We start from the raw sequence: 27,037 nt of genomic DNA, 5'->3' as shown, positions 1-27,037 counted from the left end.
TAATAAATTTATTTGCAAATAATTGTTCTCACCCCAAGCTACGGCTAGCGGACCCCCAGGGTGGAACCCAGTTTGCTCACGCCTGACTACAACCATGTGACTTAAATCAGCCAATCACTCAAGAGATATATTTAAAAAAACAACTAAGTATAACAAATATAAAATAAAAATAGTGTAGTAATAAACGTTTTGAAAATACAAAAGTGGGACCTATAACGTGACAATACCTTCGTCGTTATTATCATAAAGGTTAGTTGTTAGCTATTACGATGGCCGCCTTTAGATTGTATAACATAAAATATAATAATCTGTTCATCCCTCATAAAAAATACATACTATATTTCATAAGTCTATAATGTTTTTATGGCTACAGTAATATTTTTTAAAAACATGGGTCTAACTTACGTCCTGTTGCAGGTGGCAAGTTCGACCAGGCGGCGGAAGGATACCCCCAAATGACTTGACGTGGGCGCGCACGTGCGCTTTGAACCCTAATTGATTTGTTAGTCGAGCTGTCACTTTCAAGGCGGACACTCACTCGTTGTGCTTTGTTGTCCCGGGGAGAAAAATGAGAACGTTCACATAGAGACACTCATTGAATGTTGTCTGATAAAGTAGCACCTTTCCGGGCACCCCCCCCCCCCCCCCCACCCCCCCGCCCACATCCCCCGTTGAGGAAGAAGCAGGCGGCGCGGAAGAAGCTGGTCGTCAATGTGCGACGGCGCGAGGAAGCACAGACACCCTGCGTGGAGCCGGACGGATGCCCGCGACGCCTCCCCACTGAGCGGCGAGAGCGGCGGCACAGCACCCAAGTGGCGAGTGGGGGGGTGGGTGGGGGGTCTGTACGTCAAACTCAAGGAGGCCGGCATGGAAGGCCGAGGCACCCTCAAGATGTTCGCACGCAAGAAGCGAGAACTTATCAAGACGCCGTCCATGTCCAAGAAGAGTCGAAGCGGAAGCCCCGGACCACCCAACACGGTGAGGGAGACGCTTGTTGTTGTTGTTTAATTTATGGGACTTTTTCATTGAGAAACTTCCCTACTGTGTGTGTGTGTGTGCGCGTGTGCGTGCGTGCGTGTGTGTGTGAGGGAGATTTTTGGCAGCGTGTGTGGTGCATTGGCGTTGTTAAGTTTGTGTCTGTGAGTGTTAGTGTTAGTAATTTTTTTTAAATCTGTTGTGTTAGTATGTGTCTTTGTGTGTTTGTTTGTAGTTGTGCGTTTTGTTACTTTGTGTCTGTGTGTGTTTTGAAATTGTGTGTGACCCCATCTATTTCAGTGTATGTGCATGTTTGAGTGAGAGTGTGTGTAGCAGATTGTGTGCGTGTAATCATGACTTCCTCTGTGTTTACTGTTAGTGTATGAGTGAATGCACCCAGTTGTGTGTGTCGGCCATTTTACAGTATGTGTGGCTCTATCACTTATAGTGTCTTTGTCGAGGATGCATGTGTCAGTCAGTGTTTGGACGGTTACAGTCAGGGCTTTACGCGAACACCGGCCAACATAGCCAAATGACAGTGGATGTCAGCCGTAGCTCGTATCATTGCCTCTCCCACTAGCCACTTTGTCAGTTTTAAGGTTGTTTTTTTTTTTTTGTGAACTCTGACATGTGTCATGCACACAACTTAGATGCACTGTGGCTTTGATGATGATATTCTTTACTTCAATAGGTAATGACATGCATTACCCACTAGACTGCACATGTGAGTGACTACGAGGCAGATCTTTAAGACGAAACTCACTTACGGCGCTTAAATAGACAAACCAACAGTTAGTGAACAATAATATAATCAACGGCGTGGATGAGCACACGTAATGTCCGCTACTACATCCAACATCAACAATAAAGTCAATCAATGGGTCACCAATTTACACAAAGCCGCTGGGCATTCCAGCGTCAACTTCCTCGATACAGCAATATATTTAATTATAGGTTTTTCAAACGGCATATGACACTGGTGAACCAGGCCTATTTTTGCAAGTGGCTTGTTTTGACCTTTAACTTGACGTGGCCTGCGAGACTTTACTATTTTAATTTGATGTAACCTATCGTAACGTGTGTGTGTGTTTGCAGTGATCAATAAAATCACAGCGATACAAAAAAACCTATGAGGACAAGTTTGTCCAAGTGGACTTTCCATAAATAGTCTTTTTAATTTGCTATTACAAAGTGAACGCAGAGTACCAGTTATTCTATATGGGAATCTGTCACATCCAAGTTATTGTATAATTGAATGAGCATAAAACCTTTAGGGGTGCGCGTGCCATTTTGTATGTGTGGAGCTGCCATGTGTTGTTGAGTGTTTGTGTGAACACATCCCTTCCGGGATGCACGCGCTAAGGAAACTGTCACTTCTGGTGAGTGTGTGTGGTGTCAGATAACGTTCCATACAAGAGAAGGAGGCCAGTGATGATGTGTTGTGAATTAGTGTGTTGCAAGTCAGGCTGTAGTGTAGTGTTTGTATGATAAAGGGGATGTGGCCATTGCTTTGAGATTGTATGGCCATGATGAAGCGAGGTTACAAACACAGCTACAAGCCTTATTCCATCAGTCTAAGGGCCAAAAAAATGGGACTGTAAGGGCACAAGGCAACTGGCTGTGTGGCTCAAACAGGTAATTATATAAATACATCCTATTTATATGCTTCTAGAACAGGGGTGGCCAACCCGCGGCTTGCGAGCCTCATGCGGCTCTTTAACTAGTTTCATGCGGCTCTTCAGGAGCTGTCACATGACATGCGTCAAAAATGAACTGAGAGTTTGTGTGTGAGACAGTGCACACAATGTTAACTGTTGAAAATTACTGATATTATCATGTTGGTGTGGTTATTTTCATTAGATCTGGCTGAGCAGAGGTCTGTGTATGCGTGCATACATGATTAAAAGATGATGTTCATGTGTACCCATGTGTATGATGTGGCTCTTTGCAGTAACACAGAAAAAAAAGTGGCTCTTAGTCTCTGACTAGTTGGCCACCCCTGTTCTAGAATAACATTGCTCTTGTATTATATTTCTTCACATCTCTGCCGCACCCTCACAATCGGGAAGTGTTGTCGTGCAGGATCTTGTGAAAGTCTCTCTTGTCAACATGGTGTCAAAAAGAGGAGCCATTTTGAGCGTTTCTCTCCTCTGTGTCCCTCCCAGCTGTCCATCCTCCAGGAGCAGCCTCGGAAGGATGGCGGTGACGTCACACTCTCCTCTTCGCCCACCTATTCCTCCTCGTCCTCGTTCATGCTCACCCCGTCCTCCGCCGGGCAACAGGACCCCTCGTTATCCTTCCCGGGAACCCCGAGCCCCCAGCACGGCAAGCTGGCGGCGGGCGCCCCAACTCCCGCCGCCACTCTGAGGCGGCCGACCACCCTGAGCCGCCACGCCAGCGCCGCAGGTGAGACGATACGGGAAACCTGTAGTTGGACCACAACACTAGAAAGCCCACTCTGCTGGCTGAAACACTATCATGGTATGGTATGGTATTCTATGGTAGCATTTTAGTCGGTCCTCAATACATGTGGAAAATACAGAGGGCTGAAATTAATTTTCCAAGAGGTGACTGTCACAAAAACAAACCATAAAGCATCCATTCATACGGGCTTTTTGTTGTATGAAACGGTTATAGAAGAAATAAGTCTTGAGTCTCCTAACCAGTGGATCTGGTTGCGATCACAGCTAGGGATGCCACGGATGATTATTTTCAGAGTTGACTTGTCACCAATTATATTTGCAATTAGTCGACTAATCGGGTCATATCCCTGCCACTGTGCTGAAACAAATTTGGTCAATTACGTATTTTTTCAAGATTTGAAAATGGCTTGCTGTCTTTGACGATGCAATGTTAATGGCTCAACATACATGCCGTTTTTTTGGTTTTCATAGTTTTGGAGGTACGAGGATTCCGGCCGACGTCAGCAATATGTAAATTGCAGCTTAGCACATCAAGCAAGCAGTTGCTCTTATACAACCATTATTAGCTTCCATCTTGACGTGTACAAAAAATAATGAATTTATAACATTTACTCATACAGATAGAAAATTAAGAACAGCTACTTGACCAGAGAGTAGAGACAGATATTTTTGGCAATGGGCCATTAAAATCTTTTGTACTTTGATTCAGGCTGCAAGGTTATTGCAATAAATACATTTAAAAAAAACAAATCTTGAAGCCGTAATTTATTAATGATTATGATGTAGTGTAATGATTATTGTACAATTGAATACTGTGCAGAATTATTTTTATCCTATTAAGTAATATACTGCAGTACCTGTTCTTGACATCATTTAAAAAGTATGGAAATTCAGGCAAATTGCTCTGGAAGTGAATTTCTATAGGTTGGCAGCTCTACATAGTCATTGGTCGCAGTAAACAAGTGGATTTGAGGACTATGAAAGTCCACGGCAGTGAATGAGTTAGGAGGTGGATTAAGTCTGGTAAATCCTCACTGAATGCCTAGGTATCAAATGCACGGCCCCTCACTGTCGAATGTATTTGTGTCCCCTCAGGTTTGACACTCCAGTCGTGGGTGTTCACCAAAGGCCAGGCCAAAGGGGCCATGACAACGACGCCACCGTCATCCGAGGGCCCCGAGGGTGCCGCCATCGAGGTGGAGGACATCCCGGCCCTGCTCAGGGACGTGGCGCGCTTCGCTGAGGCTGTGGAGAAGCTGAAGGACGTGGTGGTGCTGGCTGAAGGTAGTTGAAGTTTTTAAAGATCACTACCTGGTTTTGTTTTTATATTGAGTTGAACAGTGTAAAAGCACCAAAACGACAGGTGGAGTGACAACCTTTTTACACTATGTAGACATTTTAGCCAATCAGAAGCCAGATGACATTTCTGGAAGGGACGCAACTAGAATAGCAGTTGATTTAAAGAAAAAAAAGAAATCATGAAGTGCAAGTTAGAGATCACATTTAGATAGAATTTTGTTGAATTATCTTAATTGTCCATAAGTGTATAGTGAATGGTGACCAGTCCAGGGTACCCCACCTCTCGCCCAAAGTCAGCTGGGATAGGCTCCAGCTCGTCATGAGGACAAGTGCTTTAAAAAATGGATGGATGAATGTTTTTAAAGGGAGGTTAGAATCTCATCATCTTGTGAACTGCTTTTTCCATGTCTTATTGCGTTGAGCGCCCTCCAAAATGAACGCTCACATTTCACAACGAGACTCAAAATGGTCGAGCAATCCTACCAAAAGCCACCTGCAACACATGTGTGCACTTGTTTGTGTGTTACCGTGACTTTCATGTTCTTGAGTTCTTCTAAACTGGAAGCTACAGTGGATAGTGTCTGACAGTGCAGCCTCACCCGCCCGCACTTCCTTCTCCGATAGGATGGCTTTGCCTGCTTGCCGTCTCGGTGTAGGGATGTTTCTTTACATAAAGCAACTTTAGAAAAGTCTGCAAGGCAGCATTTCTTGAGGGGGGGGAAAGTCCCCTTCCTGTGTGGCACAATGTTGAGGTAACCGTGTTCGTATCATCACAGACACTCGAATAGACGTCACCAGGGATGCTATTGTGACATCTGATGCCATCAAACTATTGCTGTCTGTGTTCAAAACGAAGAGGAAATTGTTGCCATCATAAAAATAAATGGCACATGTATCTCATTAACTGACACAAAAGTATTCAATTAAATACATGTAAAATGTTAAAGGTCCCCTTTCATCACAGTTTTACTATTTAATTTTGATAATCTTTGAGGTCCTTTTATCTGGTTTGCGTGATCCAATTTTGGTTGAAAATGCCAAAAAGGTTCTTTTTCAAGCTATTCAAGTTGGTCTTTTCCACTTGGCATTTGAAACGGTCAGATTTCTCATTATTATGTGATTGGATCGCTCATCTTTCCTAATTTTAAATATGGAAAACCGCTTGGGTCTGATTGGTGCATATCACTGCGTCTGCTAGTTAGACGTCACTCTTCAATGCCTAGTCCAAACTCAAATCCCTTGTATGAGTTTCAAAACCAGACTCAATGCAACTTTGCTTACCTTTTGGCTTTGACATAATGGCAGGAGCGTCACACCTGCGGAGATGTGTTTCTCCATAATAGTATTTCAGAGAGTGCAGTCTGGCCGTCACTTGAAATTGGCTCTGGATCTTCACCAAGCCTAGCCACCCTAGTCATGGGTTGGGAAAATGCTGCTCGCTAATTATGTAAATTAATCCCACTGTTACATGACAGTGGGATGAAAATGCAGAAGGGCGCACTCACAGATACATTTTCAGAAAGTTCAGAAATTTTCTTGGTTGTGTAATGTCACACCTGATGTGTTGGCAGGCACTACAGAGACCCAACTGTTTGTATACAAGCCATTAAAAAGTCTGTTTTTCTAAATATAATTTCATGATTATGATTTATATTCTATAACACACTACATTTTGATCAGAATGACAAGCATATGGCAACTAGCTAACCCGAAAAGTTAACGTACCAGTCCAGATCTTTACTTAGTGCTCCTTCTTGTCAAACAGATGTTCTTTGTTCACAAAAAGCTGGTCAGTATCGACTCTGACTGAGAGTCCCATCGAGCTGACATGAAATGGGAATAAAAACAGGAAGTAAACTCACCCAAATGGAAAAAATTGCATCAAAATGTTATCAAGCCGATATAAAGATACAGCAATTTGCAGTTGACCATGTGTGCCGTAATCGCTGTGAGAGTGTGCCATTGTAGCTGTAGAGCAGATGCCAACTGACTTTGTTTATGCGCAGGTACGGAGAATCAGCGGCCCGTAGCCCACGAGTGCTTGGGGGAGGTTCTGCGCGTGTTGCGGCAGGTCATCAACACGTACCCCTTCCTCAACACGGTGGAGATCCTCACCGCTGCCGGGAAACTGATATCCAAAGTCAAAGGTGAGTCAGACGGGATGGGTGACTTGTCTCTCTGAATGTTCTCAACTCCTGTTTCCATCCGATATAATTTATATACGTTTAAGAATAAAGCAAAGCAGGAGAACATCGTTGCCTAATGTATCACAAACTGCTGGGTACAGTATGGTAGTCGAATATCAAGCATTCAGTTTTATGGATGACAGAAATTTAGATCCGATCTACTAAGGGGTTACTTTTGACGTCTCACTAAAGATGATGGTAGTATATTGCTGTTTTTTTTTTTTTTTATAGCAAGATACAGTAATACAATCTATGAATAAACACTTTTGTAGGTTTCCATTATGAGGCGTGCAACGACTTGGACAAAAAGGACTTTGAGAAAGCCATTGAGACCATCGCAGTGGCCTTCAGCAGCAAGTGAGTGGCCGCACTATTGCTTAAAACATAAGTTACGTAAGTGTTAGAAACTGTGTCTGTGTGTGTGTGAGAAGGGTGTAAATGGTGACACATTTGCATGAGACCGAGAGCACGAAAACAGGAAGTGGTTTTCTTGTACGTCATGACACAAAATGCCTGGCGATGGCGATGAGCACTCAGATCACATTTGGATTATTAGAGTGTAAGTGATCACATAGGACAGCAATTCTGTAATTATTTTTTTTTTATTCATCTTAATTTAACAATTAAAAAAAAAAATCACAATGGTATAGTTGAGTTTGCGTTTGAGTCAGTCACATGTCTGTTTCAACTGTCAGGAGAGCCGCAAGAGGAAGTGAGCGATCACGCAGTTGAAATGTCTGACTCCTCCGTTTCCTCATCCACTCAGCTGCGCTCCTCTCTGGCCACAGTAACATGAAATTTACCCTCTTTAAAAAAAATCTGATGATGGCAAACGAGGACCCATCTCTGTCTAAGCTGCAATATAAATCTAGTCATGTCTGACTACAATAAGACATGTTAAATTGAATTTGCTACTAAATGGGCTGTCTGCATACACCTGACAAATTGTATGATCATTAAAAATATACAAATTTAATAGTTTCAATTGTTTACCAAAAATGTTTACCGTTAAGACAGAAAATTTGTAAAGTACTGTAATAAGATGTCATGAGGAAGAAAGTCTATTGAATGTTACAAGAATGAAGTTTGTACAGTGACCAGAAAATAGTTTTAACATTACAACAAAGGTTGTAAACACAAGTTACAAGACCAGGTTTTTAATGAGGAAAAAAAGTGTGCAAGAAGTCAGTTGACTGTGTTATAAGAAAAAAAAAAAGTTATAAGAATAATTTGTAAACTTGCCAGAAAAGGTCAAAAGTTACATAATGCAATGTTACAAGGGTAAAACTTCATATTACGAGAATAAAGTTATTTGAAAAACATTGCAAGGTTATGAAAATGTTAGCTTTACGAGAGTTCTTACTGGAAAAATGTTAGGAGAATAAGGAATGACTAAAAAAAAAATCTTAAATGCGACAAGTTGAAAAGAAACATTACGAGAATAACATTACCAGGAAAAGCTTTGCTGGGTTATGAAAAAAAATGTGATGTTAGTTGTAAATAGAATAAGTTATTAAAAATTATAAAGATAATATATAATGTCTCATTATTCATGATAAAGTTGTGCGAAAAAAGTTGTACCATTATGAAAATTAAAAAAAAATTTACAAGAAAAAAACTTAAATTTAATGAGGAGATGTTTGTAATATTATGGAGGGGGGGCAGTCATAATGTTTCAAGAACGTAGTACATGTACAATGTAGCCAAAGGCAAAGGTGTACCTTGTGCTTGTGTCCAGTGTGTCTGAGCTGCTGATGGGCGAGGTGGACAGTAGCACACTGCTGTCACTGCTGCCCACTGAGAAGAGCCGGGTGAGTGACTGACTTGTTCTCCTCCATTTATCGCCACTTTCGAATAATCATGTCCGACAGTTGGTCCTTTAAATGTGCGTCATTTGTTCTGTGCAGTCCATGGACAACTTGTATACCGCTGCAGGCCAGGACGGTGGTCATCTCGGGAGCAACTCGGACAATATGGGTAGGCAGCCTCACCCCACATTTTCACTTGAGCTTTTTTACTCTATTTACTTTTTCATTAATGGCATTTCCTAAGATGACAAGAAAAACGCAAAGACAAAATTTTTGTCTCCTGAAAAAACTTAAAAGTTGCTAAGTTACAAGGAAAATAATGTCAATTTTTGAGAGAGAAAAAAGTTGGGAGAAAGTTCAGTTTCAAAGAAAAAAGGTGCAAAGTTACAAAAAAAGTTGCTACGAGAATAAAATTGGGCTCGAGCTTGAGTCGTGAATGATTTTGTGAGTGAGTGATGTCAGTTGTGAGTGATTTTACAGTTGTAAAGTTAAACAAAAAAAACTGCTATAAAAAAATGCACAAAATAGTGTTCCACAGTCATAGTGTTCAAAGAAAAAAGTTGCAAGGTTACGAGATTAGTCATGTTCTTGTTACGAGAAAAAAATGTGTTACTTGAACGTACTTAAGACTACTGTTACTTTAACATAATGACAAGTAAAAGTAAAAAGTAGTCCTGAATAATTACTAGTATTCAAGGAAAAATACTTATTTTGTCAAATACACAAAAATAATAGTCATCATAATGTGCAAATTGGGATATTGCCTAACAATAGAACTTTAAAACAAAAATAAATCTTCATGAAATAATTAATGAAAGCCAATTTAGCTACAAGAAATGGTCTTAAATTAACTTTATTTGTTTCGAATGCCAGCATGTTACATGGCTGTTGTTTTTTGTCGTCAACATAGATTAAATGTGAAGCCAGGCTGGTCTGCCTCCTCTTACTGTGAGTCGCATGCCATTGTGTTTTCTCTCGTTTCTGCCATGCTTCATGTAAATTTGTCACCTTGAAAATGTTGCTTCTGTGTGGGGCCGCAGAGACTTTGTGGGAGATCATGTGACACTCTGACTCTGTTTGATTGGTGAAATGAAGTCAAACGTCACCTCTGGTTACGTTGGATTGGTGAAACTGTCACGTGACAGCGCCTGAAGCACAAGTCTCTCTGACAAACCAAAACAAATGGAACGCGCAAGCGATGATAGCTACAAATAAAAGTCAAGAGCGAAATGTAATTTATTGTAATAGAGTAAAAAAAAAAATTTATGAAAAATACTCAAGTAAAAAGTATGTTTGATTGAAACTGCTCTGACAAGTTCACTTTATCCCAAAAGTTAAGTACATGTTATGGAGTAAAAATAGAGCATAACTACCCACCTCTGGTAGTAGTATTACGATGACAAAAAATTGTCATATTGAAGCATATTTTTCTAGAAAATTTCGGTTGAACTACAAATTGTTTGATATTTAGGTTGTTTTACTTTTACCTTCCATTGTATTTAAACAGAAATAACTGTTTTCCAACACTACAAGAATACTGTTTGTCTGTGTGATCTGTTTTTGCACACTTATCAATGCACAAGTGGTCATGTTTCCGATCTGCAGGGAACGTCGAGGGAGTGGACGTGATTCTGCAGCGCAGCGAGGGCGGCGTTGACTCTGCTCTGCACTACGCCAAAACTATCTCCAAGTACATGAAGGATCTCATCAGTTACGCGGAGAAGAGAACCTCACTGGGTATGCTATGATTCCTATGCTACATAATCTGCAAGTCATAAAAATCTAACATCGTTCACTTTATTAACTAGAGTTTGCTGCCAAATGTGCAGCCGGAACCTACATACACAATTCTAGAATAAAACAAATTTGCTTTACAAAAAAGTGTTTCCAGTAAGAAAGTCATGTTATGACAGTGAATATGTAAAGTTAAAAGAAAAGGTTGCAACGTCATTAGAAAAAAAATATTTTATGAGAAAGTTCCGCTCCAGGAAAAAAAAATTGGTACAAGAAAAAAGTAATGTCACGAAAAAAGTAGCACTAGTCAGTTACGAGGAAAAAGTTGTTTTATAAGATGTACTTCTACAATTATCAAGTTGGAATGTTACCAGAATAAAGCCTAGTGTTGAAAGAATAAAGTATTTAAAATGACACCGTTATAATGTTACGAGAAGTTTTAATGCTATGTGAACGTGGCCTTACGAGAACAAAATTGTTACAGGAAATTTGTAAAAAAAAAATATATATATATATATATATATATATATATATATATATATATATATATATACATACATACACACAAGAAAAATAATTGTGAGGAAAAAAGTTATGTTATGAAAAGTTGTAATGTTAAAGAAACGTTCTAGTGTTAAAAGGCACTAGGAGGAAAAAGTGACAAGAATACAGTTGGAATGTTATGATAATAAAGTCCATGTTTGGGGACGGATGTTACAAAAATAAAGCTGTAACATTATATGTAAAGTCGTAATGTTTGAAGTTCCCGTATTTTGGCAATTTAGAACTCTATAGTCTGACTCTCTAACATGGACTTAGAATAAAAGTGTCAATTTCATTTAAAAGAACACCTTGGTTTTGGCATACCAGTTTCAGAAAAGGCTCCTCTGACAGCTACTTCTGTTTGATCCAGTTTTGTATCCGCTTTGCCCATATTTGGCTAAGACCGCCCCCTTTCCTCTGATTGGTTACCTCTGTGTACAAGACCCACTTGTGAGACCACGCGTGTTTGATATGTTGACAGCACTGGCTCGAGAGCGGTGACGTAGATAAGCTTGAGAAATTTGAATGACCAGATTTCAGACCTCTCGGCAGAAAAGCATCTGGAACGCAGGAATGCGTGGATGATTTTAATTCATATTTCACATGTTTACTGAGGCAGCATAGAGACAATATTACATCCCAAATAGAACAAGTTGGTTTGGCAAAATATGGGACCTTTAAGTAAAGTTGTATTTGAAGTCAATTTCATGAGGAAAAGGTATAATGTTACAAGAATCAAGAAGGAATGTTATGAGACTAAAAAGTCTTTATTCCCATAAAATTTCAACTTTTTAAATGTGGCATTAAGTTGTGACGAAAGTCGTAAAGCCCTGGGGGAAAAAGTTGTATATTTAGAATAAAGTGATAATGTTACAAGAAAAAAAATCATTACATTTTTCAATGATGAAAAAGTGTTTTGATTTAAAAATTATGAGACTGGCAATGGAATGCTACAAGCATGGACTTGTTGTGTTACAAGAATAAAGCCACGGTGTCATGAGAAAAAGTTCTAAAGTTGCAATAGTCTTAGAATAATAGTCACAAATAGTCATAAATTTTGAGGAATTTAAATTATCGTGTTGAAGAGCAAAAAATGGATTGGACCACTACAGTCTTGGTTCCTCCCAACCATGAGAATGTGTGTGTGTGTGTGTCTTCCACCAGAGATGGAATTCTCCAAAGGTCTTCAAAGATTATACCAGTCCTGCAAACACAGCATAACACATGTGAGCCGCATTTTTGATAATATAATGTCTTTTATTTATTTATTATTTTTTTTTTGGTATCTTCCTATGCAGTCAATGACCTACCAGTATTATTATTCCCTTCAGCCCCACATGCCCCTCTTCTCCATATACTCTCTGGCTCTGGAGCAGGACCAGGAACAGAGCGTGAGCCTCCAGCAGGCCAACGCTACCCTGCACAACCAGACTTTTATCCAGGTTGCGACCATTTGTTGTGAGAACACTTTTTGTGTCATGAAAAAAAATGTCTAGATATGTGTGTGTTTGTGTGCAGCCGCTGGTGCAGCGCAAGCAGGAGCATGAGAAGCGGCGGAAGGAATTAAAGGATCACTGGATTCGCGCAAAGAGAAAACTGGTATGTCTTTCAACACATTTGAGCACACGTGACTGAGGCTCGAGTGTGAGTGGAGCTGCTTCTCCTCCAGATGGACTGTGAGGCCAACCTCCGCAAGGCCAAGCAAGCCTACATGGCCCGTTGCGAGGAGTACAAGGCCAAAGCAGCCGCCAGCCGAGCCGAGGAGGAGGGAGCGGGAGCCAACGCCAAATCCATGGACAAGAAGAAGCGATTGGAGGAGGAAGCTCGCAACAAGGTGCTCGCCAATGCCTATGTTGTTTGTTCAAAAAATGTCGGTGCTCTGGGTGGATGTAATTACTTAAAAAAAAAAAAAAAAAAAAAAAAATAGTTCTATTTGGAAAATATTATTTGTATATAGTATGTTACAAAAATTCATAGTTTAGAGGAAATCAACCTATTGTATCAAGAAAAGGTTTATGTTTTTCAGTTCCAATCAATACATTTTTTTTGCAGTTATTTATGATGGGGAAAAACGTTCTGACAAAAAAGTCATGATGAGAAAGTGGTTATGTTAATACAAAAAAGTTATAAGGTTAATATAAAGAAAAAGCTGTAATTTTATAAGAAAAAAAGTTGTAGTGTTACAAGATAAGGCAGTTATCAAAAAAGTCATGGTGTAAGAAAAAATTGTAAGTGTACCAGAATGAAGTTGTATTAGTTATCAAAAAAGTCATAATGTTAAAAACAAAAAGGCACTAACGAGAAAGTTGTAACATTACAGGAAAAAAGTCGTAATGTTAATTTGAAGTCATAATGTTACAAGAAAAAAACGTTTTGTTAATATTAAAAAGTCGTAATGTTAATATAAAAAGTCTTAAAAGAAAAAAGTTGGAATGTTACATGTAATCATAGAAAAAAGTCATAATTTTAATATTTAAAAAGTGATAATGTTACAGGAAAAGTCATGCGATTGGGGGAACTCATGCGTGGTTTGTGTGTAATGTAGTTATGAGAAAAATTCTGAAAGTAATCGGGCTGTCCCGGGAAAGTTGTATTATGCAAAAAGAGTTCGTAATGTACTGAGAAAGAAATTGTGATCCAAGACAAAAGTTGTAATGCTAAAACAATAGTTGGCATGTTAATAAAAACCTAAAATTACAAAAAAGTTGTAATATTATGGGAACGGTTACGAGATAAAAGGCTATAAAGTAGATAGAAAACAGTTACGTTATGAAAATGAAGTTTACAAAGCTCAGTTATAAGGAGGAAAAAAAACTCAGAAAAAGCAGAAAGCTGTATAGTCACGAAACAAATTTGCAAAGTTCATATATATATATATATATATATATATATATATGCAAGTTAAGAGTGAAAAAGTCCACGTCTCCCCCATTCGTTTTGTATGAAATTAAAATTACCGTTACTAGGTTTTAATGTAACGAGTGTCGACAACCTTAAATTATAAACACAGTGTTTTAATCACTGGCAACTGGTGTATGTTTTCACTGTAGGCAGACGAGGCGGAGGCGACCTACAGGACGTGCATCGCCGACGCCACGGCTCAGATGATGGAGCTCGAGCACACCAAAGTCACTGTGCTGAGGCAGCTGCATGACCTCATCAAACAGAGCGACCAAACACTGCGCTCGGTCTGACTTAAAACACACACATGTCATATCTTTAACATCTTTCCACCGAGGTTTTCCTCACGTGTTGTCTCAATGTGACTGGCAGGCCACCATCTCGTACTACCAGCTAATGCACATGCAGACGGTGGCACTGCCCGTTTGCTACCAGACCTTGTGCGAGAGCAGCAAGCTATACGACCCGGGCCAGCAGTACGCCGCCTACGTGCGAGATCTGCAGCTGCCCGACCAGCCCTCCGTCTGCTACGCATTCGAGCCCTACACCCCCTCCGGCGCAACCTCGCAGTAAGGAAGGATGCTTGCTCTCATGGTGAGGTTTCATTTTTTAATTTATATTGTTAAATGAATACAGCCAAGGCTACAGACCAAGGAACGACAGCCTCAACACAGAGCAGACGAGCCAGGCGGACAGCACCGCCGCGGCTGTGGACACGGACCGCCATCCCAGTGAGTGATGCCGCTTGAACACGTCCCGTTTTTAAGTCAATTTTATCTATATAGTTGTGCCTTGAGATATGAGATAGGATGCGAGCCGCCTTTCAGACATTTCTTTTGCTTTGACTTTGGAGCAAAAAATTAAGATACAAGCGCAGAATGGTGGCAGTGAACTCTACTCACTTCACAAAAAGGAGCAGATAGAGAAAATTCTTCTTCTTCAAAAAAAAAAAAAGAGGCTTCAAGGTATATATTACCACTCCCAATCTAAGTTTACTGTCAAACTGGACATAAAAACAAGGAGAATTGCACATTATGTATTTAAAACAAACACGTAACTTTGTTATAAAGTATGCTAGAAATCCTTACATATTGGGAAACACCACAGACGTGCTAACAGATAGCATGTGTGTCGTGATGTTACAATACTATAAGCAACAGATATTCAGAATCAGAATCATCTTTATTTGTCAAGTATGTCCAAAAAAACACACAAGGAATTGGTCTCCGCTCTTGTACGACAACAGACAGTCAATTGACAGAGAACATTTTTGAGACATAAAGACATTGACAAAAACAGTCACTGAGCAATAAAGGGTTGCTAGTTATCTGTTAACACAAACACGAACGGTGGAGCAACACGTACTAATATAATAGTACCCAGAGTCAGATATTCTTTTACCTCTGTGAGGAACAACTATTATTATTGACGTACTGAGGAGCTGCGACTGTCTTCAAGTACCGTATATCTGTATGTATATATTCAATATTCTGCCCCTGTATGGCCAAGGCATGCCTTGAATTGCAGCAAAAAAAAGTGGCAAAAAGTATTTAATTTCCTTACATTTTATTTAAATATGTCATTGCTGTATGGGCCTATTTTTCTTTTTTTTTTTTTAAATAAAATAAAATAAATAAAATTCCCAAATTTTTGTTGGTTCTTTGGGGAGTGACAGGAACGGATTGCCATTTCTGTTCAGTTCAAATGTGAATGATGATTCGGGAGAAGTGTTTTGAGTTACGAGCGTGGTCACAGAACACATTAAACTTGTATGTCAAGATACCACTGTATATGTTGATGATGTTGCAGGGCAGGGTCACAAGTCATGGGGCTCCACAGTGAGTGAGGACAGCGTGGGAGCCGACGGCGCCCTGGAGTCTCCAAGCGCCAGCACAAGTGAGATTATTTGAATGAATTGTTGAATTAATTGTTTATTTTTGGTCATTCTTGTAATAAATCACAACAAAACACGTGTGAATGCACAAAGTAGGGAGTGGGGAAAAAAAAAAATAAATACAACATTATCCACCCAGCTCATACAACTCCACAAAATCCTTGACCGGAAATTTCACAAATGGTCAGTTGCATTTCTTTCTCTTGGCAAACATGTTTTTACACTCTAAGGTTATTTTTATTTCGCTAGCCGACATCAGTAAAATTGCCCGGACGTCATCCACTGGAACAGTGTCGTCCAATGAGGACACGGACGACAAAGACGGGAATGTGGCCTCATTTGAAACACCAAGTAAGACTTTTACTTGCACCGTAGCGGTCATGTGACAAACACACTGTAAAAGCTGCAATTTTTATGCCTTTTTCCATGTCACTTTTGTATAAATGGCACAAAAAGGGAAGTGAAGTCAGCACTGTAAATATCTACCTTTGGAGAGGTAGTATCAAAGATGCAGCAGAGCTGAGACTGGATGTTAGCATATTCTACAGAGTCAGTTGAGCCACACACTGCTGCTCAATAAACAGTAAAGTAATATCAAATACTTTTCTGTCATTTATATTACTTTAACACCTTACCCTCACTTCTCCCGCCCTGTTGTGTCGAAAGCAATTGTGCCTGTTCGGCAAGTATTTTATTCATCACATAGGACCCTACTAGTTAATGTCATCTAATGAACTGATTGCGTGGTGCTGTGTGTTTTTGTGAACGTGCATACAGTTGTGGCAATATCCCGCCCGCTTTGCTGGGGTCTGTGTGAAAGATAAAGGTGGATAAATGCAGGGTCTTCTGTGCGGAAAAGAAAAATTTTGATATTTGTCACACAGGTTGCACCGTATGAGTCCAATGACTGTGTGTCTTTGCTTCTTCCGCAGACATGAACGGCATGGACCCTGACGTGGTGGTTTCCACCAGACCTTTCCGGAACGTGGGCCTGTCCAAAGCCGCCCAGACGCACCGTCTGAGGAAGCTGCGCACTCCCGCCAAGTGCCGCGAGTGTGACAGCTATGTGTACTTCCAGGGTGCCGAATGCGAGGAGGTGAAGGAAAACATTTTTTTTTTTTGTTTTTTTTTTTTTTGAAGCCCCTCAAACAAAGACGGTGGTCCTCAGACTGTCTCCTCCTCGATGTGTACGCAGTGTTTCCTGGCTTGTCACAAACGCTGCCTGGAGACGTTGGCCATCCAGTGCGGACACAAGAAGCTGCGGGGCCGTCTGCAGCTCTTCGGCAGGGAGTTCTCTCAAGTGGCCAGCTGCGCCAGCGACGGCATCCCCTTCATCGTCACAAAGTGCATCTCTGAGATCGAACGGCGGGCGCTGAAGATGAAGGTGAGAGAGCTTTTTAGCTCCTTGCCTCCTGTTTAAGGGCCATTCCACCAAATTGGAGCCAATTGCTTATTGTAACACTCTTAAAATAAACTTTTAAAAGATGATGGAAAAAATTAGCTTTTTTCATCATCTCTTAAAAAAAACAAAAAAAAACAAATCCACATTGAACTACTCTAAATTTCCATTGGCCCAGCTCAGGCAACTTCATTTTTTTATACTGAAACTCCTCATTTGACTCACAGTAGAGCTACGAACGAATGAGTAGCAATTCGGATTCACTGTCTGTTTAAAATAAATAAATGAAAAGTAAAAAAATCCCGACTCATAATTTTCGCATTAACACTCATATTTTGCGGTTAATTTTAGCGTGCATTTCTACATTTTATGTCCTAGGGAGGCAAATGGCACTAGTTCTAAAAATGTGCATCCCCTAGCTTGAGAAACCTTTGGGTCATTTTCGACCAGGCTCATTTACCTCATTCAGACCTGGAAATGATCATTAATGCTTTTGTCACTTCACGTCTTGACTATTTTAATAATGTGAAGCACTTAGTGGTCCCCCTATGTGAGAAATGCCACATGACTAAAATGTGTTTGCTTACTTATGTGTGTGTTGGCTGGCAGGGCATCTACCGGGTGAACGGCGTGAAGACGCGCGTGGAGAAGCTGTGTCAGGCCTTTGAGAACGGCAAGGAGCTGGTGGAGCTGTCACAGTGTTCGCCACATGACATTGGCAACGTCCTCAAGCTCTACCTGCGACAGGTCAGTCGTATCTTCTATGCTACAGTTTCAAGAAGTAAACCAGAAGAATAATTAAAAAGCTGCTAAGCTACCTTCAACTACATGAATATTGATGTATTGTATGTGCAGTTTGGGATGCTCATTGTATGTGCAGTTTGGGAATGCCCCTGGCATTTATTAATGGGTCTTTTTTCATTAGATTTTTCCTATTACTGAGCTACAGATAGTAATGGGCATGTCTCTGGGGGTAAGGTCTTTAATAGGGGTGAGTAGCCCTGTTTTTTTTTGTATAAACTTGCTAAGTTGCATTTATACATTTGCTCCATGTAGTTTGTTGCCTTCGGGTAAATTCACTGCCACGCTCTCAAAACCCCTGGGCATTTATTAAGGGTAGAGGGTTTTATTATTTTTACAATACAATATATTTTTTATGAACCTGTTAAGCTAACTTAGCAGTATTTATCTGCCACACTTTCAATACCCTGGGCGTTTATTAGGGAGGGGGCTTTTATTTGTGCTAACAAATCTTTTAAATTAACCATTAACGTTCTCAGGGCATTGAATCAATTCCAACTGGACTGTTCTAGTTGTCTTAGAAGACATTTCACATCTCATCCGAGCAGGCTTCATCAGTTCATGAATTAAGGCTTAGTTAGGACTCACTATCCAGTGTTTGTGTGGAAAACTCAACTATTTATGTTCCAAGTTGGAGGTGTGCCACAAACCACCGTATGGTATCATTCTTTTCATCTTCTTCTTTTCTAATGGTTGTTGGGGTTTTTTTGTTTGTTAATAATTTCTTCCATTTACTATACTGAAGAGGAAGCATGGTGTTCCATTGGGCTTGCAGTGTCTAATTTTACAAATGATTTTTTTTGTATTGTGTTGAGCTTAGTTCAGAGAAGTGTTCAAATTTGGTTTTATGATAACAGAGGATGTTTTTACTTATCATTTTTTCCATTAAACTACAGAAAGGAGGTAAGGTGAGGATTAGGGGTCAAGCATTTTTGTAATAAAATGTTTTTTGTTGGGTTTTTTTGTCTTGTTTTGTTGCCATCCAGTTGCCAGAGCCCATCCTTCCATTCCACATTTATAACAACCTAGTGGGTTTGGCCAAGGAGAGCGTGCAGGCCGACGCTGACCCCGAAGAGCTTGGCGGCCCCCCGGCGGTGGGCAAGGGGCCTCAGCTGGTGGACCTGGGCCCCGAAACTGAGCCGGAGGCACTGGTGCTTGTAGACAAACTGAGGGAACTTCTGAAGGAGTTGCCCAAAGCCAACATGGCCACCCTACGATACCTGATTCGCCATCTTCGTCGGTGAGGAAGAGGACACGTTGGATTCCGTCTCGTAGCGCTGTGGCGCCCTCCTTTTAAGACGCGCGTTCTCGCTTCTCTTAGGATCGCCGAGCTGGAGGAGGAGAACAAGATGAATGCAAGTAACTTGGGGATCGTGTTCGGGCCCTCGCTGATGCGTCCCCGTCCCACAGGCGCCACCATATCGCTCTCGTCTCTGGTGGACTACCCTCACCAGGCCCGCGTGGTTGAGGCCCTCATCGTCTTCTATGCCTCCATCTTCCAGTCCAAGAGCTCCCACAGCCACAAGACCTGCCGGTCTGCCTCCACCTCTGCCCACCCGGTGAGCTCCTACTGCTAATCATTAATTATGTTCGTTAGGGGTATGGTTTTATTTGTACAAATGCATTTTTATGTATCAAATTTTTTCAAATACTGGACTACAAAGAGTACCCGGCGCCTACTTCGGGTAAAGTGTTTATTGGATGTGTGGCCTTTTGTTTTTACAAAGTTTTACTAGAGATGTTCGATTCCACTTTTTATTTTTTTACAATTATTTTTTTAAATACCAGTATGAGTATTCACCGATAACACTAGCATTTTTTAATACATGAAATTTTCATTAAGGCAATGACCGGTAATTGTGAACAAAGACGTCTTTCTTTCTGACGCACATGATGACTCACCAATACGGCAAACCGCCACAGTTCTATTTTCCAATCCACTGATCTGTAGAAAGTGTCAGGTGTCCTCAATGTTTATCAGGGAAGAGCCTTTTATTTGTAGAAATGCTCTCTTACAATATTTTAAAAATTCTCCATTTATTTGTATTTTATTTATCTGTTGCGAGGGACAGGTGCTTTTTAAGAGTAAGATGCTTGTTAGGTGACAGGGCTACATTTGTATAAATCATATTTTTAACAATACTCCCATTTCCTGAAATGCAGAGTAGTAGTAGTTTATTTGGGGAATGTTTAGTTAGAATGGAGCCTTTCTTTGTACAAATGCATTTCTACATCATGTTCAAATTTTCTTATTTGCTGAACTGCAGAGAAAGTGTTGATGAGGAGGGGAGAGGTGTTTTTTAGGGGAGATCTTTATTTGGACAAGTGAATGTTTGTATCATTTTTCCAAGTTACTGAACTGTGGAGAGTATCAGAAGTATTTTTAGGGGTAAGAGGACTTTTTTGTATTTTTACAATAACAATATCAGTTTTAGTTGAGGTTTTCACAACATTTGTGATGATGGTTCAGGTCCTTGGCGAGGATGTGACCAGCAGCTCTGCCGACGGTGAGGAGGATACAGGCCCGCACAGGAAGAGCAAGTCTGAGTCTGACAAAATGGACGAAGGCTGCGGTGAGTTTTGGGTTTCCCGAATTCTTCAAAATGTTGCGTGAGGTCCCGCGCTTGACTCCACGTGGGTACCTCCTCAGGATCCATGGGCTCCAGCGAGCAGCTCCCCGACTCGGACTCTGAACAGGACGAGAGCACCAAGCCGAGAGGCACCGAGGTTGAGGACGAGGACGAGGACGAGCCACTGAGCTACCAGGACAGTCTGGAGCTGGACGGAACCCCGTCCCCGCCTCCCAGCGGAACCCCAGACGATGCGAGCGGGGCCGAGGGCGGTCTGATCGCATCTCTGGCCGAGCTGAACATCAACCAGTCCAACAATTACTACTATTGCTCACCGCTGTCTGGTCGTTCAAGAGTCCTGCTGGCACGTCTGTGTGGCAAGAAGGTAGCACTCAGCAGAAACCGGGCCAGAGAACCCGAATTTGTCTAACTATCACTTCAATGCTCTTTAATGTTTGCAGCTTTTAGCAGCATTTAGCTTTTCTAATGCATCAGTTCTGTAACTGGACTTTATTGGCACACAGTTCACTGTTTTTATTGCCTTAAAAGTGCTGCTGGTATTATTTCAGCACTGTCTTTTGTATGTTTTGTTGCATTGTTTGTTTTTTTCTGTTTTAATAAAGTAATGAACTTGCGACAGAAGACATCAAGCTCAGTTAACACCAACTGTTTTTCGTTTGATTATTGTAATTATGATTTTACTATTGCGTTAGTGTGGCTTAGTGAAACCCTAACCCTGTCTTTAAACGTTAATTTGAAACCCTAACCTAAAACACAATTCCACACCCAATTACAGTTGTAGACCCTTTGCACTGGAATCACAATTATGGGCGAAGCTGTTTGCCATTCATTGCCTATGCAAGTCCCCTAACCCTGTTTTTAAACCCTAATTTGAAACACTAATCCTGTCTTTGAACCCTGAGACTCTTGAAATACTAATTTGAAGCCCTGAACCTGTCTTTAAACGCTAATTTGAACCCTACTTTGTGACACTAACCATGTCTTGAAACCCTACTTCTTGCGTGAACTGATGAAGCCTCCTCAGATGAGAGGCCAAACATCTTCCAAGACAACCAAAACAGTCCAGCTGCGATCGATTCAATCCCCTAAAAATGAAATGACCTGGATGAATGACAATATTGACAGACATGTCCAACAAGATGTATTTGCGTAACTCTAAATACAATTTGGCTAAAAATCTCAAAATAGATAAACTTGGTAGAGTGACGCTTTAGACAGCAAACGAGTTGCAAATGAAATCAACAGGGTGAAAGCCCGTTGGCATGGGCGCCATGGACTCAGGAGATCAGGGTTTGAATCTCCATTGGAACATCTGTGTGGAGTTTGCATGTTGTCCCAGTGCTTGCGTGGGTTCTCCGGCTTCCCCCCACATTCCCATAGTTGTTAAGTGTGTCCATAGCCCTGATCTTAATGGAAGAAATCACACTGGATCTATTTTTCAATATATTTTTATTTTACAAAACAAATTTATAGAATAGAAACACAAAGACATATAACACAATCAAAAGAGGAATCCAGGGATGATGAGTGTGGCTGGAACGTCTTCCGACTGTTCCACAGTGACATCTAGGATGCTAAATATTGATAGTCACTCTGACTGGTCATAAGTAGAACAGAAATATTTTTTACAAGAGAGGCTGACATGGACGAGTCACCTGTCACTGGACCAGTCTGTAGGTGATGTACCGCCCAGCTGTCTCACTCGGTCTGATGATCTTCACAACCTTGACAAACGTTTTGGGCGTTAAAGTCTCAGTTCCAAATTCTAGAATGTCAACTTTATAAAATACATTTTAAAAAGCATCACAAGTCCAAGAGGGGAAAACGCAATGACAACGGCACTGTTGTTTTGGAATGACACTGGTTGGCAAGTTTTGCTGGTCATTTTCATGCTAGCCATCATTGCTACATGCTATTTACACAAGCGTCTTCTTGATCCAATTAACTTGTATGTACCTGATATTGGATTAACGGCATTGTACTAAGCAGCCAGACGCTTTCATTTCACAATAAATACCACTTCCTGTTTGATGTTTATCATTACACTTTTCCTCCTCTTGGCCTTGTATTTCCAAGCTATGCGTTGTTACCTGTCCTCTCTTTAAGCCAAAGTAGCGAGCCACGGGGTCTCCGGCCTGGATCCGAGGCAGCTGACTCTCCTTGAGTTTACTGACGTGAGCACGTTTAGGCAAATAAACGCACATCTTGTACAGAAAGAAACACACAATTGTACTTTTACACGTCACCAGTCTAAAGTTTGGACACGGTTTCTCATGAGATAGCATGTGTGTCTAAACCTTTGACTTGTAGCGTATAAATATACACATCTGTGTTGTTGTGGTGTATGCGTTAAATGGATACTATCTGGCAAGAAGCTCCGTCACTTCCTCTTTTGTCATCACGATATGTTCTGGCACAAGCTGAAAGACAAAAGAACTAGTTTACGTTCCAGTTGTGTGAGGCAGTAAGAGTTATACCTGCGAAATGTCAGGATGTCACTGTTTTGACACCTGTATGCTTATTTTTGTAGTCTATGTGCCTAATAGTGTGGTCAAAAATATTCGAAAGGGCCCTCGGTGTGATGGAGTGCACTTATACAACCGTGCCAGCAAACACCGAGTGTGGCTCTCATCATGGTGGATGGTTATGTCATAATGACTTAACAAATATGACAAACTATATATTTTTTAAATAGCTAATTGCCTGTTTAACCAAAAAGGGATTTTGTAGTTGTACCAGAGCTGTATTTAATTTTATAATGTATAAACTAAAATGTATTTTTACTTATATACTTAGTAATATATGACATAATTAAACAGAAAAAAATTATGTGATTCATTGTCAGTATTGACTTTTTTTTTTTAAAAAGAGTGACTTTCGGCTTTTCCGTCAGGGGTCCAAGTACGCTCATTTTATTTATTACATAATTTTACCACAAAATGATAACATTATGCGGTACAATGTTTCAGTATAATGAAATGTGAGCGTGTAGGTGGTGTACATGCTGTTTTTACCTCATGTTCTGTGATGTTGATGAGCAGCTCCTGCTGTAGAAACTGCTCCAGGATGTACTTAGGTGCCATGTCCACTAAAGACTGTGAGGGGAAATAGTCACAAGTACCGTATTTTGCGCACTTAAAAGCCTTTAATTTTCACAAAAATTGACGGTGCGCCTTTTAACCCAGTGCGCACTGAGTTCCAAAATGTTGTTGTGTGAGTTTGGTAAGCACTCCGCTTGATTTACTCTCGGACCATTTCCCGCCGACATAGGGACGTAATACGTACGCTGGCAGCGATAAAACTATTAAGAGAACATTACGTAAATCTATGTACAGTACGTATGCTTGCCTCCGGTAGGTATACTGTACTACCGGTATGCTGCTAAACATTTGTTTGGCTAAGGACCCCGAAAATGGCAGCGGCGAAGAGACATGCTTACGAGGCACAATTCAAACTACAGGCTATCAGTTACGTGGTTGTAAATGGGAATAGAGCCGCAAGAGAATTCAAAATCAAGCACAAGAACAGCCGGGAGAAGCGTCTCTACAGGCACCATTCGACTGAAGGCAATAACAATAACACAAGACATAAAGATCGAACACTTTCAAGGAGGTCCGTCTTGGTGCGTTTGTTTTATGAAAAGGTGCCATCTCTCCATCCGTGTCGCAGCAACTGCCAGCGAACTCCCAACTGCTGGACACTGGTGTAAACAGGCCGTTCAAAGTGAAGTTGCGAGCGATTGATGAGAGACTCCAAACACACCTTTACTAAGACTGGGTGGGAGGCAGCGGCGGGCGAGTTACCCCAACATATGTGAATGGATTGTGGATGTATCTGCTTTGGCTGTTGTCCGAGCTTTCGCGAAAGCCGGCATCATTGCTGAACAGCCACCCGGCAACGAGACTGACTGCGAGAATGACGAGAGGGAACCCGGCATGTTTGATGGCGAAATTGCCCAGCTGTACAGAAGATGGCGACTTTGATGAATTTGTGACAAAAGATTGATCAAAAAATATTGTGTATTTTTAAGTAAATAGTAGAATAAAGTTCAACCAAACGCACTGTTTTACTTCCGTTACCTTGTTTTAGCATAATACGGTGCGCCATATGTACAGAACTAGACCCCGTAATTGAGACTGCGCCTTACAATCCAGTGTGCCTTATGGTGCGGAAAATATGGTACACACATGCATAGTTACATGATCATATACATACACAGTCCAGTACAGTATGATGTCGAAATGTCGAACCTGTTTTGCAGAGGGCGTCATGCCCATCTGGACCACAATGATGGCCCGTGTGATGTTCTCCTCTTGCATCCTCTGACAGTACATTTTGATGGTCTTGATGCCCACCTTGGGCTCCTCTGAGGGGGGGGGGGGGCGACAAAAAAAAAAAAAATGTGAACATTTTCAACAGATGTGAAAGGAAGCTTAAATTCAGTTTTGAGCGACTATTTGGCCGCTTGAATCAAAATGGATTCAGGACACAAAAAATTATTAAGGGTTTGGTAAAAAAAAATAATAATTATCGTATTTATGTAAAACATTACGAAATGTACATATTTTAAATACAGTGGTGCCTTTAGATAAGAGTTTAATTTGTTCTATGACCACCATTGCAACCCAAATCACTCATATCTCAAGTCATCTTTCCCTGTTGAAACGAATGGAAAAGCCATTTATCTGTTCCAGCCCCCAAAAAAATTAATAAATAAATTGTAATGTGCGGCCTTCTATAATGTTAATGTTTCTTTAAAAAAAAAAAATCACTATGCATCGATTGAATGGTCATTGTGTTGCTTCCGGCCATGGCTAGCTGGGGGCAGCATAAGACAGACAAATTGATATACTCTGCATGGACATCTGTACAGTATAGAAATCTCACCTCCTTGCAGAGGATAAATAACAAATGACTGAGTACCGTTATATCGAGTGTCTAAATGTGTTGCTGCACCATTTGTGTTCAAACTCCAGTAGCTTAAAGGGTTATATATGTGTTCCCCATTATGTGTTAGCATTAGCGTTAAGCTATGTGTTTGTTTTAAATACACAATGTAATTCCGTTTGTTTTTTGTTTTACTTTGCCATTTAACTTCAACAAACAGCTTGAAGCCTCTTTAAATTGATCACCATCTGCTAAGTCGCTGTGCGCACAAAATTGAAAAATGAAAGGCAAAATAAACTGTCCATACAAAAAAAACAATGACTAATAATTTTGAAAGGTTGAAGTAAAAAATATTTTTAGGTTTTACATTTGGTAATACACAGACATGAATTATTTGATCACAATTGAAATTCATTAGGAAATAAATTATACAGAACATTTAATAAATGAGAAATATAATTTTAAAAACGATGTTAAACAAGACATTACAGGGATAATGAAACCATGAAAAATAAATTTAATTAAATGGAAAAAAAAGTGAGACAAGGTACACTAGACTGTATAAAGAAATGGGGGTGGTATCCATCTATCTTTTGTGAGCTCACCAGGGAAGAAAACAAACATCTGGTCGGTGGGGTCATCGTTGTGCGCCACCAGCACGGTGAGGTCTGTGCGTCTGGGTCGACTCTCGCTGGGTTTGTCTCCGAACTGACTCTTGAAGTCGTCCAGAGTCTGGTCCAGCTCGTCCTGGGTCACCAGGTAGCCTCTGTCGTGGCACAGCTGTAACACAGGAGATAAGAACTGAAACAACTTCAACATATAACCGCATATGAGTCACTTGTTGCAAGCTTTTGTCCATCATGGACAATCCGAAGCATCGACTGCACAGCAACATCTCCAGATAGACGAGGAGCACGACTGACAAGTTGCCCTGGTCCACTGAGGAAGTCCTTCCTCACACATGACATGTTTGTTTTTGTTTGTTTGTTTGTTTTCAGATCGTTTAGAAACTATGTTAAATATTTATTTGTGTCATATCGCTATATGGCATGGCTGCTTTGACTTGTGTTGTTTTCATTGTAGACCCTACTGGAACAAATTTCTCTTGTGGACGGATAAAGTATCAATACGGAATAGTGTATTTTCCTTGTTAATGAGTTCCCCTTTCGGATGAATAAAATACGCTTTAATGGTGGTAAAAGTGACGAGGAGGCAGCTAGCATCGGCGAGCTAACGCGCTCGCTTCAAAGTAACGATACGAAACTCGCCTGCATGATAGTCTTGCGAATTTTCCACAGTCTGTATGTTTCCTCTTCATCATCCATACTTTATTCAAAGAGTCCCTCAGAATTTCAGCCAAGTTATACTTCAATTATTACTCATAAATTGAGTATTTTGTCGCGAATAAAGACGAACTGCTACAACTCGTGGCACGCGATAAAACGCTGTCGCTGGCTGACGACGTCACACCAACACTACCCATACCGGATGGGCGGAGTTCCAATATATATATTTTTTTAAACAGAAAAGGAAAATTAAAAAAAACGTGGACGAGAACACGTTATTACATTCGTACAAAGCCCAAATGTTGATGTA

General features: G+C 40.7%; 2 protein-coding genes across 3 annotated transcripts; one reads left to right on the top strand and one right to left on the bottom strand.

The window, feature by feature from the left end:
* The first annotated feature begins 522 nt into the window (after positions 1–522).
* Positions 523–21,198, top strand: arhgap45b (Rho GTPase activating protein 45b). Its single transcript, XM_061684834.1, has 24 exons — positions 523–978; positions 3,141–3,381; positions 4,494–4,682; positions 6,704–6,844; positions 7,156–7,240; positions 8,622–8,694; positions 8,791–8,860; positions 10,297–10,428; positions 12,133–12,194; positions 12,300–12,410; positions 12,487–12,567; positions 12,638–12,802; positions 14,019–14,156; positions 14,242–14,438; positions 14,506–14,600; positions 15,679–15,765; positions 16,013–16,114; positions 16,696–16,859; positions 16,959–17,147; positions 17,772–17,909; positions 18,950–19,203; positions 19,285–19,522; positions 20,434–20,536; positions 20,614–21,198. The coding sequence occupies exons 1-24, from the start codon at positions 712–714 to the stop codon at positions 20,961–20,963; spliced, it is 3,672 nt and encodes a 1,223-aa protein (XP_061540818.1). The 5' UTR covers positions 523–711; the 3' UTR covers positions 20,964–21,198.
* An 815-nt stretch (positions 21,199–22,013) lies between these two features.
* On the bottom strand, positions 22,014–26,899 carry polr2eb (RNA polymerase II, I and III subunit E, b). 2 transcript variants are annotated; one of them, XM_061684836.1, is made up of 8 exons: positions 26,710–26,899; positions 26,047–26,221; positions 24,805–24,920; positions 23,569–23,649; positions 22,916–22,974; positions 22,645–22,723; positions 22,210–22,278; positions 22,015–22,128 (listed from the first exon to the last, which is right to left on the bottom strand). In XM_061684836.1, exons 1-7 carry the CDS (start codon positions 26,764–26,766, stop codon positions 22,213–22,215), a joined length of 633 nt encoding a protein of 210 aa, XP_061540820.1. In that variant the 5' UTR covers positions 26,767–26,899; the 3' UTR covers positions 22,015–22,128; positions 22,210–22,212. The 2 variants fall into 2 exon arrangements, with proteins under 2 accessions (XP_061540819.1, XP_061540820.1); XM_061684835.1 differs by having other exon boundaries at positions 22,014–22,278.
* Between the last annotated feature and the right edge of the window lie 138 nt (positions 26,900–27,037).

The sequence above is a fragment of the Phycodurus eques genome, chromosome 8, assembly GCF_024500275.1.
Source record: "Phycodurus eques isolate BA_2022a chromosome 8, UOR_Pequ_1.1, whole genome shotgun sequence".
Lineage (NCBI taxonomy): Eukaryota > Metazoa > Chordata > Actinopteri > Syngnathiformes > Syngnathidae > Phycodurus > Phycodurus eques.
This window is presented reverse-complemented; position numbering and strand designations above follow the sequence as displayed.